General features: G+C 40.7%; 1 protein-coding gene across 1 annotated transcript in view; it reads right to left on the bottom strand.

Moving 5' to 3' along the window:
* GNA12 (G protein subunit alpha 12) overlaps positions 1-16,137 on the bottom strand; it is a 53,595-nt gene extending 37,458 nt beyond the window's left edge. The window contains exons 1-2 of the mRNA XM_067550840.1: positions 16,043-16,137; positions 15,384-15,700 (exon numbers count right to left, since the gene is read on the bottom strand). Of these exons, the coding sequence (XP_067406941.1) occupies positions 15,384-15,698 (315 nt within the window). The 5' untranslated portion in view covers positions 15,699-15,700; positions 16,043-16,137. The remainder of the gene's footprint in view (positions 1-15,383; positions 15,701-16,042) is intronic.
* Between the last annotated feature and the right edge of the window lie 712 nt (positions 16,138-16,849).

The raw sequence follows: 16,849 nt of genomic DNA, 5'->3' as shown, positions 1-16,849 counted from the left end.
AGTTCTTGACAATACAGAATAGCCTGAGCCAGCCTTCATGGTTTGAAGTTTTACACGGGGTTTTTATTTCATACTGAATGCATAAAATAAAATATCTTTGAAATTTAAGCCTTAACTGCCCTTTAAGCACACCCATATTCAAGAGTTTCATGTAACAAGCAGCTAGTTCTTAAAAGTAAAAACCAATCTGAATGATGGATGTGTCATCAACTACAAGGTTTAGTTTTATATGAGCTAAATGAGTTGCTGGTACACATTTGTCATGTTTTGTAAACCAATTTAAAAATGAAACTGCTTTGTTCAGTGGTGTGGGGTTTTTTTGTTTGTTTGTTTGTTTGTTTTCTTTTAATATACACAGGACTAAAGTCTTGTTTCAGCAGCTTTCAGCCTAAAATTTTAGACCAAGGGTCTGAAATTTCTTGTTTGAGACATTTGATGAAACCTTTTGTTTAACACACATACAATCGTGAATTACTCAACAAGTCTACAGTTAACAACATTAGAGTACAAACATAAATACCTCATCCACTCCAGCCCTTTAAAACCACCACACAGCAAGGATATTGTATTAAAAAAATTGGAAGTGGACAGAGATGAGACACAAACAAGAGCTTATAATCAAAGTACCTCAGAAACCATTATATAGTAATGTTCTTACTAGTGTGGTTTCCCAAAGATAAACAGTTAATCTTGAACGACGTTCATTTTAATACAACATAATCCTCCAGACACACTGTTCAAAGAACATGTTTTCATGATACCAAACATGAAGTACAATTCACCATTTAAATTCTCAAAACGAGGCACTGAAGATACACATTTAGGATTTTGATTTATTGGACTGACCAAAAGCTGAAAAGCCTAGCCTCATTTCAGATAATTAGCTCATCCCCTCACTGATACAAGCCTAAATGTGTTAGTGTACAGGAAGCTCTCACCATAAATAAGGATAATCAAGACAACAGAATATACAAGGCTCTCTATACATTCTTTAAAACTAAATCATTTACACACAGTACCACTCTGGGAGGAATTCAAAGTCACTGTCAAAAAAAGTAGATCAGATAAATAGTTTTAAGTTAACGACACTTGCTGACAAATAGCTTCATGAATCGGAAAGATTACTATTTTCTGAACCAGTTTTGTACTATTATATTCAAGACAGACCCATGGAAAGCTGCTATTTTTGGATTTAATGTCAAGGTTGTGTCTATCAATATGCAGAGCAATGTTGGGAGGGAGAGAGGGCTGTTTTGTTTTTTTAAAAGAGGAATGGGTATTTGGGCTGTTCTCCAGGGAAGCTATCCATAATACAATCACATCAGTTGTTGCCATTTCTATCTTCCACATCTCTTAAGTTTGGCTGCAAAATATGCATGTAGTGTTCCAGCCCATGCAAGCCAGCTCCGACCTTTCACCTGATTAGGCTCCAGCTCTCCAGAACCATCTCACTCAGCTGTTTGCTGTCTAGCTTCATTATCTTACTTTAAAATGGTTTCAACCTTTACCCATCTCGCTGCTTCAGCATTTCTTTAAGATTCCCTCCAATGAATGGCTACATGATGTCACAACAGCTGCTTATCACCATCACAACATTTAGATTTCTGATACATGCTCTATTTTCATACAGTGTCAGCTCTGATTTTTCCTGCTTCTTCATATACAGAGATACCAACTTCCTGTATAACCACCAGAAGATGCTCCATTCTCCAATACTCCTTTACAGAAAAAGGCTACTACAAGCATTGTAACTCAAAAGACAAGTCTAGGAGAGAAACAGGGAAACTATAACATTTCCAGCTACAGGTTGCATGGATTCCTAGAAACAGCCAACATATGATATCCCTAAAGGATGGATCATTGAGTAATCTTTTGTTCAAGTGGTTCCATTACTACAGTCACAGTATGAAAAGCAGTGGAGGTACAACAGATGCTATAAACAGATTTCAGTGATGACTGTAGGGATTTTGTTTAGAGGTGAGAATAGTATGGGCAAAGGCTGCCTAGAGAAGTGTGAAACATTGTCTTAAGAGTATACCACCAATAGCTTGCTCTTTGGCAGGAGAGAGCTTTAGTTATGGTTATAAACTTGAGGTCATAAACTTTATGGTTATAAACTTGAGGTAATTTTAGAACAAGCAACAGGCTGTTCAGACACTTAATACAAATAGTCAGCCAAAATTAAAAGACAACTATTAAGGTGGACGGAGAAATAACACCCAGTCATTGCAATCCTATCACTTCTGCAACTTTTCTCCTCCACAAAGATGTAATTTCAGAAACAGATCTAGGACAACGGCAATATAGCAGAAAGGGAATCAGATTTTCTCTTTATAGTGCAACAGGCCACCCCTTTTTAAAATAGTTTCTTTACTACAGTAACTATCTCTGGGGGAACAAGAGGAGTTCACTCCACCCACCCACACACCTACTTGTACAGAGTCAAAGATATAAATTTACCTACCTACCTGTAATACTGTTTTCTCTAAAATAGAACTTGGTGGTCTATGATCCATTATGATGGATTCTTTTTCATCTCCCAACCACAGAGAGGCTTCTTCTTCCCACCCCCACTCTCCTCTCTCTCCAGCTTCAATGTAGTACATGCATGGGGAGTTGATCAGAGAACTGCTTGCCTGTAACTCCCCAGACATCTGCCATAGATGAAAAAGGCAGACTAAATTGCTTTTAAACATGCATTATTAACCATATCCTGGCTTGGATACTTTCTGATCTATACAGTCACTCACTATACAATAAGTGAAGATTAACATTTAGGACAAAACAAGATCCCAATAAGAGGGAATTCAATCCTGAGATTTCTCCATCTCCCTAGAGAAACAAGCTAGGTGGTGGGAGTAAATGGGAAGGGAAGGATTGAGATTTCCCTTCCATCTGGAAATTAATGCAAATTATTCAAGTTAAGTGTTGCCCCTCCTTAACTCTCATGGGGCACTAGGTGCCCACTTCAGAGAAGGCAAACAATTACAAGTAAAATATTTACCTCTCCCCTCATGGGAACCTGGTTCTCCTCGACCTGTTACAACTGGAAAGTAATCAGTAGTACAAGTTTTCACAAAGAATGAAAGCACATTACCTTCCCACCTCAAGGATTTTAATGAAGGAGAAGCATGGAAAATACTGCAGAATCTTCCGTCCAAAACACAATACATATAATTTATACCAGTTGGTGAAAAAACAGCAAAATTCCTTAAATGTAGTACTTTTATGCCCAGGAAGAAGCCATATGACTCCCTGAGGAGCCCCCCCCCCCCATGAAATAGAAGATATTTATACACAATTTATAGGCTTGAAGAATTGAGTTTGTCCATCTGGAAAGAGTGGATATGGATGCTTTGTACCATTTTAGGTCCTCCATATAATCCTAAAAATGGATCAATGATTAATTTTGCATAGCCAGAATTGGAATGCTCAGGCCACATCCAAAGTCTGCAACTATATCTCCCCGTTGTGGAAGGGCTTAGAGCACAAAGAAGGAAAACAGGCAGACTTAAGTAAAAAACCCTAATTTTTGCAAGACAGAAATACTGATGCAAGTCTGAGACACTCTTAATTTGGACAAAACTTTACATAAGAATCACACTTGGATAAGGATCACAAAACTGAACCCCCTGAACAATGCGATAACCGACAGGCAAGTTATTTTAATAGGAAACAGTTCCTGTATATAGTTTGTCAGGTCATCTCTGACCCTCCCATTAAAAACAAAATCAAGCCATTCTTTCCAGACCCCCTAATGAAGACTTCAGTGACACAGCTTCAAGAAACCGGAAAGTGCCAGGATTCAGGAAAAGAAAAAGGCAACTAAGGAGGCTGCAAAGTTTCTAACTTGTACCTTCAAGAAGCTAGGTTTCTGACACAATCAGTACCCATCTTGACATAACTCCAACATGTCCCCTGGCTGTGAGACAAGTGGGATCCTACTACACTCCATTCAGATTCTTATCAAATGACTTTGAATCATCAGCACTCAATGCCTGCATATCTTAAGACTTGAGAACCTCCTTATGTTTAAAAAAAAATTTCCATCTATTTTATGGCTTAAGTATATTAAAATCAAATATTTAACAGGTGTGTTTGCATTACACAAATTGCACAGAATTTTAGACATTGAGACAATATCACTATGTTGAAGACACTGCAATCTAATGAAGAACTAAGAATTTCTGCTAGATCCAGTTAGTCTGTTTTTCTATAACTTAATTGTTTAGTTGTGTTTTACTATTTCCATACAAAACATTGTGAAAGGACCTACTTTTAGATTTAGTCATTCGTAAGGGGATGCAAGAACTCCCACTTTGCCCCAAAAGCGTTGGTGAGGAAATAGCAATTGGCATCTATCTGGTTACATAACAGCAACTTGTGGGGGCTTGTACTAGTATAATCATACATCATAGGAGAATTATGAGACAAAGAAAAATGCTTACTAGTATTAATACAGTGTGTGTTACTGCAGAAAAATTACAACTCCCTACTTTCCATGGCAGAAACTAAGAGTCACAAAGTTTGTCTTCTCAGATGTAAGGAGGTCTCATTTACACATTTTTGTTCATTTGACTGCTATGTCAGAGAATGCAGATTTGCTGTACTCTAAAATACTTATGAAAAGTGACTGCTTACCAGTTTAAAGCTCTCAAGAAGATTTTACAACTTATGCAAGTGATAAGCAAGTTTTAAAAATTCTTACATAACATGGCTCTCAACTCAATAAGGTTCAAGATAAGGAACCCACATGTTAAACTAAAAAATCCTCACCATTCTGGAATGCGTCAAAGGATCATATAACACTGTCCTTTGCCAAGGCAATCATGGAATGACCTCTTGTCGGTCTCTCACAGGTCTTGACTGGCTGAGTTTTTAAGAGCCCTCCAAGATGTGGATACCTCTCCCATTACCCTCGCCAACAACATTCCATTTCTTTCTTGCTTTGGAGAGTTTAGTTTGTGTTCTTCTCACTGTATTACCCCTTATAGGAGCCAATAAGCACTAACTCCATATAAACTAAGTCGTAAAAAATTATGGCTGTCAATTAAAAAATAATCACAATTACTCGTAAAATTAAAAAAATAGCTGGGAATAATCAGTTTTAATTGCACTGTTAAACAATAACAGAATATCAATTTAAGTTTAGTTTAAGTATTCTTGGAGGTTTTTCTGTATTTTCAAATACACTGATTTCAATTACAACACCGAATACCAAGTGTACAGTGCTCACTTTATATTATTTTTTATTACAAATATTTGCTACAAGTCTTACGAATGTTTTGCATATCTGGCACGTAAATATCTTGCAGCACCAGCTACAACATGCGAATGAATGCCTGTTCTAACTTTCAGGTGACACTGTAAATAAGAAGTGGGCAGCATTATCTCCCGTAAATGTGAACAAACTGGTTTGTCTAAGCAATTGGCTCAACAAGAAGTAGGACTGAGCGGACTCGTAGGCTCTAATTTTTACATTTTTTTATATAACTGCACACAAAAACAAAACAATAATTCTACATTTGTAAGTAGCACTTTCATGATAAAGAGTTTGCACTACAGTGCTTGTATGAAGTGAATTAAAAATACTATTTCTTTTATCTTTTTACAGTGCAAATATTTGTAAGAAAAAATATAAAGTGAGCACTGTATACTTTGTATTCTGTGTTTTAATTGAAATCAATGTATTTGAAAATGTACAAAAATATTTATAATAAATTTAAATTGGTATTCTATTGTTAACAGTGTGATTAAAGTTGCAATGAATCAACTTTTTTTAACCTAGTTAATTTGTTTGGTGTTAATCATGTGCATTAACTGTGATTGACAGCCCTAAAAAAAAATATAACTTATTTGCTGCATCGACAACTTTTGATCTGGGACCTAGTAAACCCAGTTTTTAGTAAAAGCCAGTGTGAGAAAACTTTACCTTATTAATGCAAATACTTGAAGAACCAGTAGTTTTATTTAATCTAAAATGAGTCTCCAGTTTCAAGTATGGAAGACACATGGAACTGAAGTTCCGAGGCCATTATGGGTCATCAAAGACAATTATTCTTTTGCATTGGTTCTCTGTATGTCATTCAATTAAAGTCTTAATGTATTTACAGAGGACGACTATAAGAGCAGATGCCTAATGAAGGAAATTAGCATTACATAAGTTAAAAACAGACAATTTAATGGCCTATTCTGGATTTGACCTCTAAATATCTATTACAGGTATAAAGGTTTCATGTAGTAGATGAAATAACAGGATTTACTGCAAAACTGCTTGAATCAGAATTTGCAGAGTTTTACATCAGCCAACTTCTCTAGTTTATTTTAATCATTTATTTGTGATCCCTCCTAGATTTGAGTTTGCTTAGGTTCATTTTGTAATAAATTTAAATTATTAAAGATTTGAAAAAAGGGGAGAGATTACGCTACTCGTACAGCTATTTGACAGGTCCTGGTGTGTCAATGCTTCCTCGCTGCCCCCATAATGGAAATAGTCACTAGCTTAAAAAAAAAATATGGAGCACGAATCCTCTGAATGCTTCTGAGTGTTCTCACTCCAAGTCCTAAAGAGGCAGAAGCCAATGATCCACTATTTTCACTTACAGTACATTTCATGATGAACCCATGAACTCTCAACTATCAACAAGAGTCAGAAGAAATGGAGTACAAGGAAAGATTCTTATTTTCAGTCATCTACTTTGAGACCAATTAGAAATCTTATCAGTAGTTCAATCGCTGAATTTGAAAAATACCGAATTTCACTCAGTGCTTGTCTACACTTGAAACAATAGAGTGGCACAGTGCTTCAGTGTAGACACTACCTACGCCAATTGGATGGATTCTCCTTTGGCGTAGGTAATTCTCCTTCCCAAGAGGCATTAGCTATTGGAATTCTTCCACTGACCTAGCGCTGTCTACACTGGGGGTTAGGCTGGCTTAACGAAATCGCTCAGGGGTGTGGATTTTTCACACCTCTGACCAATGTAGCTGTGTTGACCTAACTTTTTAGTGTAGACCAGAACTCAGAAGAAACTACATTTCTTCTGTCAAATATTACTATAGCATTCTTTCCTATACTCCAGATAAGAGGAGTAGACACTATACATAATTCCTAACAAAAAAGCCTTTTGTTAGGAATGGACTTCTGACCAGTTCAATTCCCCTGCCAGGTGATTTTCTGCTAAGATCAGAACAATTTTTTTAAAAAATGCACAAGACTAAACCTTGCAACACATTAGATAAGGAAATCTCCAGGTATTAGAATACAACATGCAAACTACGAATTCCCTGGAGGCAGACTGTTTGCTGCTGTCTATGGGCTCTCTTAAAAAAAAAGCCTTTTTTGGTCATTTGCACAAGATAGCATAGGACTAGTTAAAAGTAGTAGCCAGTTTGATTTTCCAAACTACAGTATTAAATCTGAGCCAAAAAAAAACTTATTTGGTAACATTACAGTTATACTTGTGCAAGCTAAAATTTAATTAATATTTGTATTACAGTAACACACAGAAGGCCCAAATCATAACTACATCTTGCCTATTGTCATGCACACCAGATCACCTACAGAAATCCAAAATCATATGAGATGGTACCTGTCCATATATCTTGGGAGAGTTGAAAAACAGTTTATTTTGCTATGACAATCAGCATGGGAAAAAAAGGATTATTTCCACTTACAAGGCAAGTTCCTTTTCTCTCAGAAAAGACTAGATTTTTTTTTTTTTTTTTTTGCAAGACAGTCACCCACTGATCACATTTCTTTAGATAATAACAGAGCAAGGTGTTTCATTTTTTAAAAAGTAATTAATTTAATAGAAAGGAAAGCCTGTCACAATGTTTTGAGAACTAAAACAATTCAATAGTTTAATATAAGACATCTTTCATGTCAAGAGTTAAATCTTAGCTGTAACAGAGGAAAAAACCTTAGTGGTTTAAGACAACTGTGTACTCCACTGGGTGAAGTCTCCATTATCCCAAAGACCACATACCTTGCTGAAGACAGCCTTCCAGTTGTACTTCCCTCACCTTTAATATCACACTCTAGGTAAGCACTATAAAGGAAAACAAAGCAGCCTTGGCAACCACCAGCTCATGTCAGTGAAGTCAGCATGGAGCTCAGACACAGGAAGAACCGAACAACTCAAGTATCACCAACCTGGTGGTTCTACTCAAGCACCTAAGTCTAACAACATGAAATACTATCCAGAGTTCTACGTAACTGAACATTACTAAAGTTTGCTCTAACTGACCTAGGAACTGCCTTAAGGAGCCACTTCTTATGCATTTCGGTTCCCTTGTAATTAGCTACATCATTCATTCCCCTACCTTTCAAAGGATGGGCAACAGAATGTAAGCAAGCTATTTGTGAAGCAATATAACAACAACTTTTCCCCAGGCTCTTAGCCATTAAAAAAAGTTGTCAGGTCACATACAAAAGACCATAGATGGCCAGCAGTTTATACTACACCATTTAAGACAGTATGCAGTAACGCCCACTCATCGTGACTCTAGTGAGTTTGGAATTTTTTTTTTAAACCTGTCTCATAAAAACACAATGAAAGGCTGTCAATTCACGCATTTTCCCTCATTCAAAATGGCCACCATCTCCTATGGCTATCACTAGGGTTGAAGCCAGCAAGATGGCTGCCATTTCATTACAGCCAGTCTGCATGTGGCAATGAAGCGGCCACCTTCTACTGTTTTCAGTGAGATTGAAGTCATGCCCAGGCACAAAATAGCTGCAACTCTATGGTTCAGTGGCCTAGACAGAACACAGGGACTGTGAGAAACAGCGGACACACTGTGCAAGGTAGATGGGGAGAATGAGGAAGAGCAGGAGGCAAAATAATAGGTTGCAGGGGAATAGGGTGCAGAGATGAATGAAGGGGGGTCAAGAGGAGCGTGGGAGTGTGACCATCTCTGGCAGAGAAGTGGGAGGTACGAGGGAAGCAGGGCTTCTTGCAAAAGACTAAACCAATTCCATACTGTGTTCTATAATATTGCTTACATGACTGACAGATATACATTTTTATATCTTTCTTTTTAACTTATCAACCCTAAACGTAATACAAGTTCTATGTATGAGTGTAAATCATGATACATTAAGTCAGTGGTTCTCAAATTATTTACCATCCAGCCCTTCTATCATCAAAGGGAATCAAGTAGGAGGGGAAAGTTAATAGAGTAATAGGAAATGGTTGGCAGTTCCCTTATCTTGGTGGTGACGATAAATGGAGTCTCCATCAGAGCTGCCAAGGAGAGGTATGCATGGAAGGAGTGACTTTTCAACATAAAACTATCACAAATGCATCGGTAGAGTAGTAGAGGGCAGTAAAAAAACAAACATCGAGACTTAAAAAAACATTGTTTTTAAAACTGATTATTTTTGTTCTCTTGATATCAGCAATACTGGTGACTGCAACAATGATATTGCTGACAGTGTTACAGCCATGTCAGTCCCAGGATATTAGAAACACAGGGTGGGTGAGCTAATACTTTTTATTGGACCAACTTGTGTTGGGGGGGGGGGGGGAGGGAGAGAGAGAGAGAGAGAGAGAGAGAGAGAAGCTTTCAGGCATACATAGTGCTGCTTTCCCAGACTTGAAGAGGAGCTCTGTGTAAGCTCGAAAGTTTGTCTCTCTCACCAACAGAAGATGATTCCATAAAAGATTTTGCCTCACCCACCTTGTCTCAACAATACTCAGTGGACTTCTCCATGAAGAACTGCTGTAGTTTTCAGGCTAGACTCCTTCTCTCCATGATGTATTATTTTGAAAACTAATAAGTGTTTGGTAAATGATATTTTGTAACAAATTAAGAATTTCTGATAATTTAGTGTTCTGAAGTGGTTGCTTGAATTCCTGAATTTTCTCCAAGTTAAAATTCACAATTTTTTTCCACAGAACATGCTAATGGTGCCTTTAAAATACAGCCATCTCATTTAATGGAGTATTTGAATCAGAAAGGAATAGACAATACAAGATCATTAACGTCAATTTTTTATATATCTGAAACAACCAAATAGATGTTTTATTCTAGATTGCTGTAGAAAAAAATAGTAGTTGAACAGGATAAAATATTACAGTCTAGAGACTAGAAGCATTATCTAGTATAAGAGATATGCCCCAAAATGCCAGAAAGATCTTTTAGCATTTGATTCTTAACTCACCTACAACCTGAAACTTCAAATAAAATACTTGATTTGAATAGTGAAACGATATATGTAAATACTTAATCCAATGCCACCCAGGTGAGATCCGGGTAAACAGTAAAGATGACTACTCTACCAGACTACCAGCCCAAATAAAATATATGAACAAAGAAAAGTGTCATTTACTTAGTCCACAGGAACACAAACATTAAGCAACATTTGGATTAGCTGCGGAATCTCTGTATTTGTAGCAGCAGTGACGTCTGCTTGTCTGTAAACTGTGAAAAGACTCCTTGTCTCCAAATAAATCCAATGAGATGGAGATATGCAGCAAAACAAAATCTTCTTGCTACAAACGAAGCTTGCAACTGGAGTTCAAGGTAGAGTGACAATTGAACCCAAAGGTGCAGATTGGCACAGACCATTTGCCAACTTTCAGAATTATGCTAGTAGTTTTTTCATTTAATTTGGATAAAGATCCAGTGTTAACTTGTGCATGGACCTCTAGTTCATAATTGGTTAATAACTATTAATGCACTGAACATTGCTGAAGCAGCTTCTAGTGTTAAATATACTGGTTCTGAAATATAAAGGAGATTGAGACCACTTCCCTCATACTATTCTATCATAGTTACAGTGGTGAACCCCTATGGGTAAAATGAGTACTATTTTGGATCCAGAGTGAATATTTATCAAAGAAATAAGTATCAGCAGTAACTGTCAGTGGTATTTATTATCCTAACAGCCATCATGTAGTCAGTTATGTTGACCACTTTCCTCCTGACCCAAAGCTATCCAGATCTAGAAAGCTCATCTACTTATGGTTGATGGAATTTGGGATTTAATTATAAGTAATTCTGTACTGTCCTATTTATTAAGTGTTTTATTGATTGCAATGCACTTGGAATAGAATGACGAGCAAGAAACAAATTTCAACAACAATGGCCCTTTACAGTTAAGTCAGAGTAAAGGCAGCAATGACTTCAGTAGTTTTATTAAAAAACAATCTAGTATATCTTGAAAACATATTGAGTGGACAGAAGGTACACTAGTTAAGTACCAATTCTTTCACACAATGTTAGGTCTGATTAATTACAAAGCCAGCTGCACACTTCCAAGGGCTGACATGGTTCTATTACAACAGTCTTATCTATTGAATTTTCTTTAATTACAAAGCCAACTTTAAGGTAAGACTATTCAATAGATAAGATTGTTGTAATAGAACCATGTCAGCCCTTGGAGGTGTGCAGCTAATGTGATGGAGAAGAAAATGATACTGTCCTGTGACAGACTGATCATGAATCAACCACAGCTACTACAAATCAAACAATCATTAAGCAAGAATATTCTGAGTATTGATTCTCTCTCTACAGTGAAAGACTACTGAAGGTCAGGTATTATTAACCCCTCACAGGTTACTGAATTCATCCATCTGCAAACCCAAAATACTGTGGATGAAGACCAATTTATACAGCAGCTTATGGAATTTCCAGTAATGAGAAGACATTTCTCCCTGGATTCTCAAACTAATATAAGGGTTATGATTTTGGGTTTTTTGCATGTATTATAAAGGGCCAAGTGTGTCCAAGAAGCATAATCAGTTACTCACTTATTTGCAATGGAACTTTCCAACTCCACCCATTCTAATGCCTCAAAATTTGTGTCTAAATTTCAGACGAAACTATGGACAAGCACAAGCCTTTTTGCTTGTGCAGCCGTAACGAGTGCACACATCTGAACTTTCCATTCCAAATCCACAATTTAAGTTATGGATTGCAGTTTCTAGCAACAATTTCTCTAGAGTCCATTCCTACTCAAATATGAACTTTTCAGTCAGTCATCCACAAACAATTCAGGTTGTAGACTGAAAAAAAGAGTGATCCAGTGCTCTACAGCTTTAAGTAAGTGGTTTTGACCATTTCAATTTGGACACTAATTTAAAAAAAAACTCCACAGATTACACTTGATGCTTTTTTTAAAGCTGAATTTAACACTTTCTGTTTGAAGTAATCAAACATGCTGGCACAGGTATTGCTTCCGTGTTAATGGGTTATTTTAATTGGTTTTCTCATTCAGTGAAGCCTGGTTCATATCAAATTCGTGTGGTGCTCTATTTTAACAGTCAAAAACAAACAGAAAATAGCAACAAACATATACACGGAACATCAGAGTTATGACTCACCAAGTCACAGTACAGCTAGAAGTTCCTAAACCTTCATTAATTGTAGTCAGAGGGAGCAAGAATGGGAGCAGTTATTTTATGTTTGAAGAGTAGTTATTCAGTTTTTTCTTTGACACACTCAGACAGGAACTCCAACCAACATTTTTCAGAACAGCAGCAGCCATTCCGCATATTTGAAACTTGCAACATGCAAAGGCTTCCTCAGTCTCTCCATACATTTGAGTCTTCTTTAAAAAACACACCATAGCTGCTACTTCTGTACTACCCACTTTTCACTTCCAGGTGGCTGTGCTGAAGTAAGGGAGTCTGTGTACGCAAACCAGAACATTAACACTACTGCTTTTCACTTCCATCATCAAAAAGTTTCAAAGTTACTTTGAAACTTAGCCTTGATTAACAAGCAAAACCCTCGTTAACCAGTGATTATTTACTTTAAACCAAAGCAAAACTAATGTATTTGAAGACTGCCCCACAATGCCAGAAAAAGCTAGCAAGGCTCTGAACCATCACCTGTACTAAATGGAAAAGTAAATTTTGGATCACAGGTTTACTTATTTCAGCATTTTGTTTTTAAACTGTGACCTCCCAAAAGGAGAAGTCTAAGAACCATGAATTATGCCTAATTTGCAACAAGATACAGGAAAAGTAAGAGGCTGTGAAGTCAGAAAGGAATAAGTGGAAGTTTTAGTAATGAAGGAAGACAAACAGCTGACATCAGAGTCAATATGACAAAGTATCTGAACCAACTCATACCATTTTCTGTAATCCATGCAGACTGCCCAAGTACTACTGCAAGAGGCACTCTAGAAAGAATGCACTGCAAACCATCAGGAGTGTGTAATCTATTCTCTTTCAGAGAGAAATTTAAGCACATTGGGGAATAAAAATTGACCATTTAATCCAAGATATTTACACTACAATTCTAACGGATGTCCCAAAACTGTAGAAGTTTTAACAGAACTGCTCTTTGATAATGTTGAAGAGTAGTGTGGAAAGAGGAACTAAAATGAAGATCAACTATCAGCAATAGGATCAAGCAAAATTAATATTTTATAATATTAATTATAAAATTATTATATTAATATAATTTTAAAAATGCTTAAGTTCTGGAGCACAAGACCAGTTGTTTAAATTCACTTAATACATGTTTAAGATGTGCTTGCAATGTTGTTTAGGTGATGTAGATATTTCCCTTTAGAGTTAATGGATTGTTCTTAGTTTGAACATATGAATCAACTGAAAATAAGTGTCTCGTTCCAGGATACTGTATTTAAACTCCATCTATTAGACCCAGGTTGAAATTACAGGCAGCTCCCCAGGATCCATGGTGGAAGAGTAAACTATTTTGAAAAGCAAGAGTGCACCTACTTTTTGTCAACTGCGACCACTAAAATAAGAACTCAGACAGATGCTGCCACATGTCTAGGAGAGAGGCAAGAAATTATTATAACCAGGGTTTCCCATACAGCCCTAAAAGAAGCACTTGACACCACAGGGAACTCCTTTTTTCCCTTCCACTTGCCTCATGTTTTGCAGTGCTCATTAAAAGCAACTTAGATAGCGGAATTAATGGAAGGGAACGCTTATGAAGGAGTTTTTGACTGCAAGAGTCATTTATTTGGCTTGTGCTTAAAGAGAGCACTCTTATAAAAGGTTATCCTTGGAAGCACATCTTTAAGATGTGGAAGCAATTTTCTTTATCTCGGATGGTGCACAGGCCTCTTTGATTTTTGCAGGAAACCGCAGAGCAACTGCAAGGTTTCTCACAAGTTGGGGGGGGGAGGGGGGGGATGTCCATACAGAAGTGAGGAAAGTCCTATACAGATATCTTTGAAGAAGCAAGACCATTGTCTTTGGTGTAAGCAGGGACTCTTCCTCAGTGGGGAAAGAAACTCTCTTGGTAGCCCTGCAAGGAACTGGTATGAAGAATATGGGAAATAGCCCCTATGCAAACCATGTATCTATTTTTCTTTGAACAATGGTTCCTTGTATTCCCATGGTCAACTGCCTTCCAATTTTTACGCACCTGCAGGATCATTCTAACAGACAACCGCCATCTGATTATTATGCAGAGCGCCTAAGGCCCCCAGGCAGAAAAGGGGGCCCTTGCAGCCAATTTCCCCAAGCTCTGTGCAGCTTGAGGATGTTCTTGTACATCATGACGTTGAACTCCATCAACCTTTCTATCCTCTCACCAGAAAGTGACCACGCCAAGAGCCCCAGAGCACTAGGATCCACAACACAAAGATGCAGGTGTCGACTGAAGCACTGACTGAAGGCCAAAAAACCTCTCCCCCATGTTCAAAACAGGGTGCCCTGAATCTTGAGGCTCTCACTGATAATGTCCTCTTTAGGTCCTGGGGCAATCTCCCTGATACCGCTCCACAGGTCTTTGATGTTAAGATCCCCCTATTCTTAAGAATGTTCCCAAATTCTAGCTTTTAACTTCTGTATGCTATGTACATCATGCAAGAGATCTCCCCCACATCTTCAGAGCCATCCTCTAGGAAATGATCATCAACACCCACTCCTCCAGGTGGAAACCTTCAGTCTCCCTCTTCCAAACATGCGGGTCCCCCACACTTACTCAGAGTGTTCACACCTTGGTTTTCCAGAACACAGGCCGTACCTATATCCCCTTCACCTCTGGGTCTCCCCCCCCCTCCCAAAAAAGACTTCTCACTACCTCTTAGAAGTCTCTCCAGAACCCCACCACGGGTGTCCAGGCCCTTTGTGAACATCCTCTCGGATAATCCAGAAATCTAGGAGGGTCTATACAACTCACCTTTAGGCTACCCTCCTACATGCGCAGAGCCCCTGTACCCCCAGCAGCCCCCCCAAAGGAGTGTGACTGCTCCCAGATGGCGGCTCAGAACTTCATCAGCCCTGTAACTCTTTGTCCAGCTTCCTCCCCACCTCCTTGGGGGCTGTTCTCAGCCCGGCCGGAACTCCACCGGCTGTGGCACCCCCATTCGCTGGGGCTGGGGCAGGGTCAACCGCCCCCCCCCGTCCGCTGGCGCCCCTCTGCCCCAGCCCAGGGCTCCCCCGCACCTTGACGATGTTCTCGTAGATGATGGCCCGGAACTCCAGCAGCGCCTTCTGGTCGAACTCGCGGCCGTGGATGATCCGCATCTGCTTGAGGAACGTGGACTTGCCGCTCTCGCCGGCGCCCAGCAGCAGGATCTTCACCAGGCGGCGCACGGCGCGCCGCTCCCGGGCCAGCATCGAGTCGATCTCCCGGCTGCGCCGCCGCGCCTCCCGCTCCACGTCCCGGCTCCGCTCCTTGCCCTCCCGCCGCGACTCCCCGCGGCCGGTGGCTTCGGCCGGCAGCAGGCAGCGGCTCAGGGTGCGCACCACCCCGGACATGGCTGCCGGAGAGAGGGAGCGGAGCGGATCGGTGCTCAGCAGCGGGGACCCCAGCAGCGGGCGGAGGCCGGCAGCCAGGCGCTCGCTCGCTCGCTCGGAGCCAGGAGGGGCAGCCGCAGCCGGGGGCTAAGGGCCGGGACCGCCCATTCCCCCGCTCCGCGCAGCGGGGCGAGGCTGAGGGACGCTGCGAAGGGGAGGGGGCGGGCGGCCCAGGGAGCCCGGCCGAGAGGGGAGGGGAGGGGCGCGGCCCGGAGGCCCTGACCGGGGAGGGGCTGGGGCCGCGGCGCCCCTCAGCTCGGGAGCCGGGCGGGGCCCGCGCCGCAAGGAGAACAGCCGGGACGCACCCACTCGCAGCCCCACCGCAGGGCTCTGCCCGGCCAGCCGCTGGGCCGCCTCGCGGCTCCCTCGCTCACTAGCCCCAAGACCGCCTCACTCGCCCGCCCGCCCGCCAGTCCAGCAGAGCCTCTGCCCGCCGCGGTCCGGCGAGGGGTGGGGGTGAGGGCGGGACGTCACTCCGCCCACCCTGCGCCTCATTGGACAAAAGGGGTGTCAAGCAACGTAGCTCCGAGATCCGATTGGACACGCCGTACTACGGGGGTGGGGGGTGGTAGGAGGAGGGGGAGGAGCTCCAAGGTGGGAGGCGGGGTAAAGAGCAGACGCACCCCTGGGAGAGGAGAGGGTTAAGGAGCCAGGGTCAGGGTGGGTGTAGTGCAAGCCACGGATGCGCTTCTAGTTGTTGGACCGACAGGAGGGAGCGGGACGGTTGCTAGCCAGCTGAGGAGCAGTGCTAGCCATGCCCCAGGCACTCGAGCCAGGCAGAGAATACAGAGGCACTGGACAGTGCAGGAGATCCGGATTTAGCAGCCCCCCAAGGCAATGACCACATTCCTAAAGACTTTAACGCGCCCAGGATCAGTCCCGCACTGAGAGCAGGGCTGGGTCGCTGCCCCGTTCAAAGTTAGTTCAGTCAAAATGTTATGATCACTACAGACAACGAATCTCCAGAGCAATTTTTAATAAGCCCATCTCTCACCTGCCACCTAGAATCAAAAGAGGGTTCCTGAAGCTGCAAATTGCACAGCAAAGTAAGCTGCAGATCAGGCAAAGATAATGCTGCAGAATATATGTCCAAACATCTGGTGATAAAACAG

This window comes from Emydura macquarii, unplaced genomic scaffold (genome assembly GCF_026122565.2).
Source record: "Emydura macquarii macquarii isolate MOO-44397 ecotype Brisbane River unplaced genomic scaffold, CSIRO-AGI_Emac_v2 contig_1348, whole genome shotgun sequence".
Taxonomy (NCBI): Eukaryota; Metazoa; Chordata; order Testudines; family Chelidae; genus Emydura; species Emydura macquarii.
Note: the sequence above shows the minus strand (reverse complement) of the source record. Positions and strands in the feature narration are given on the sequence as shown.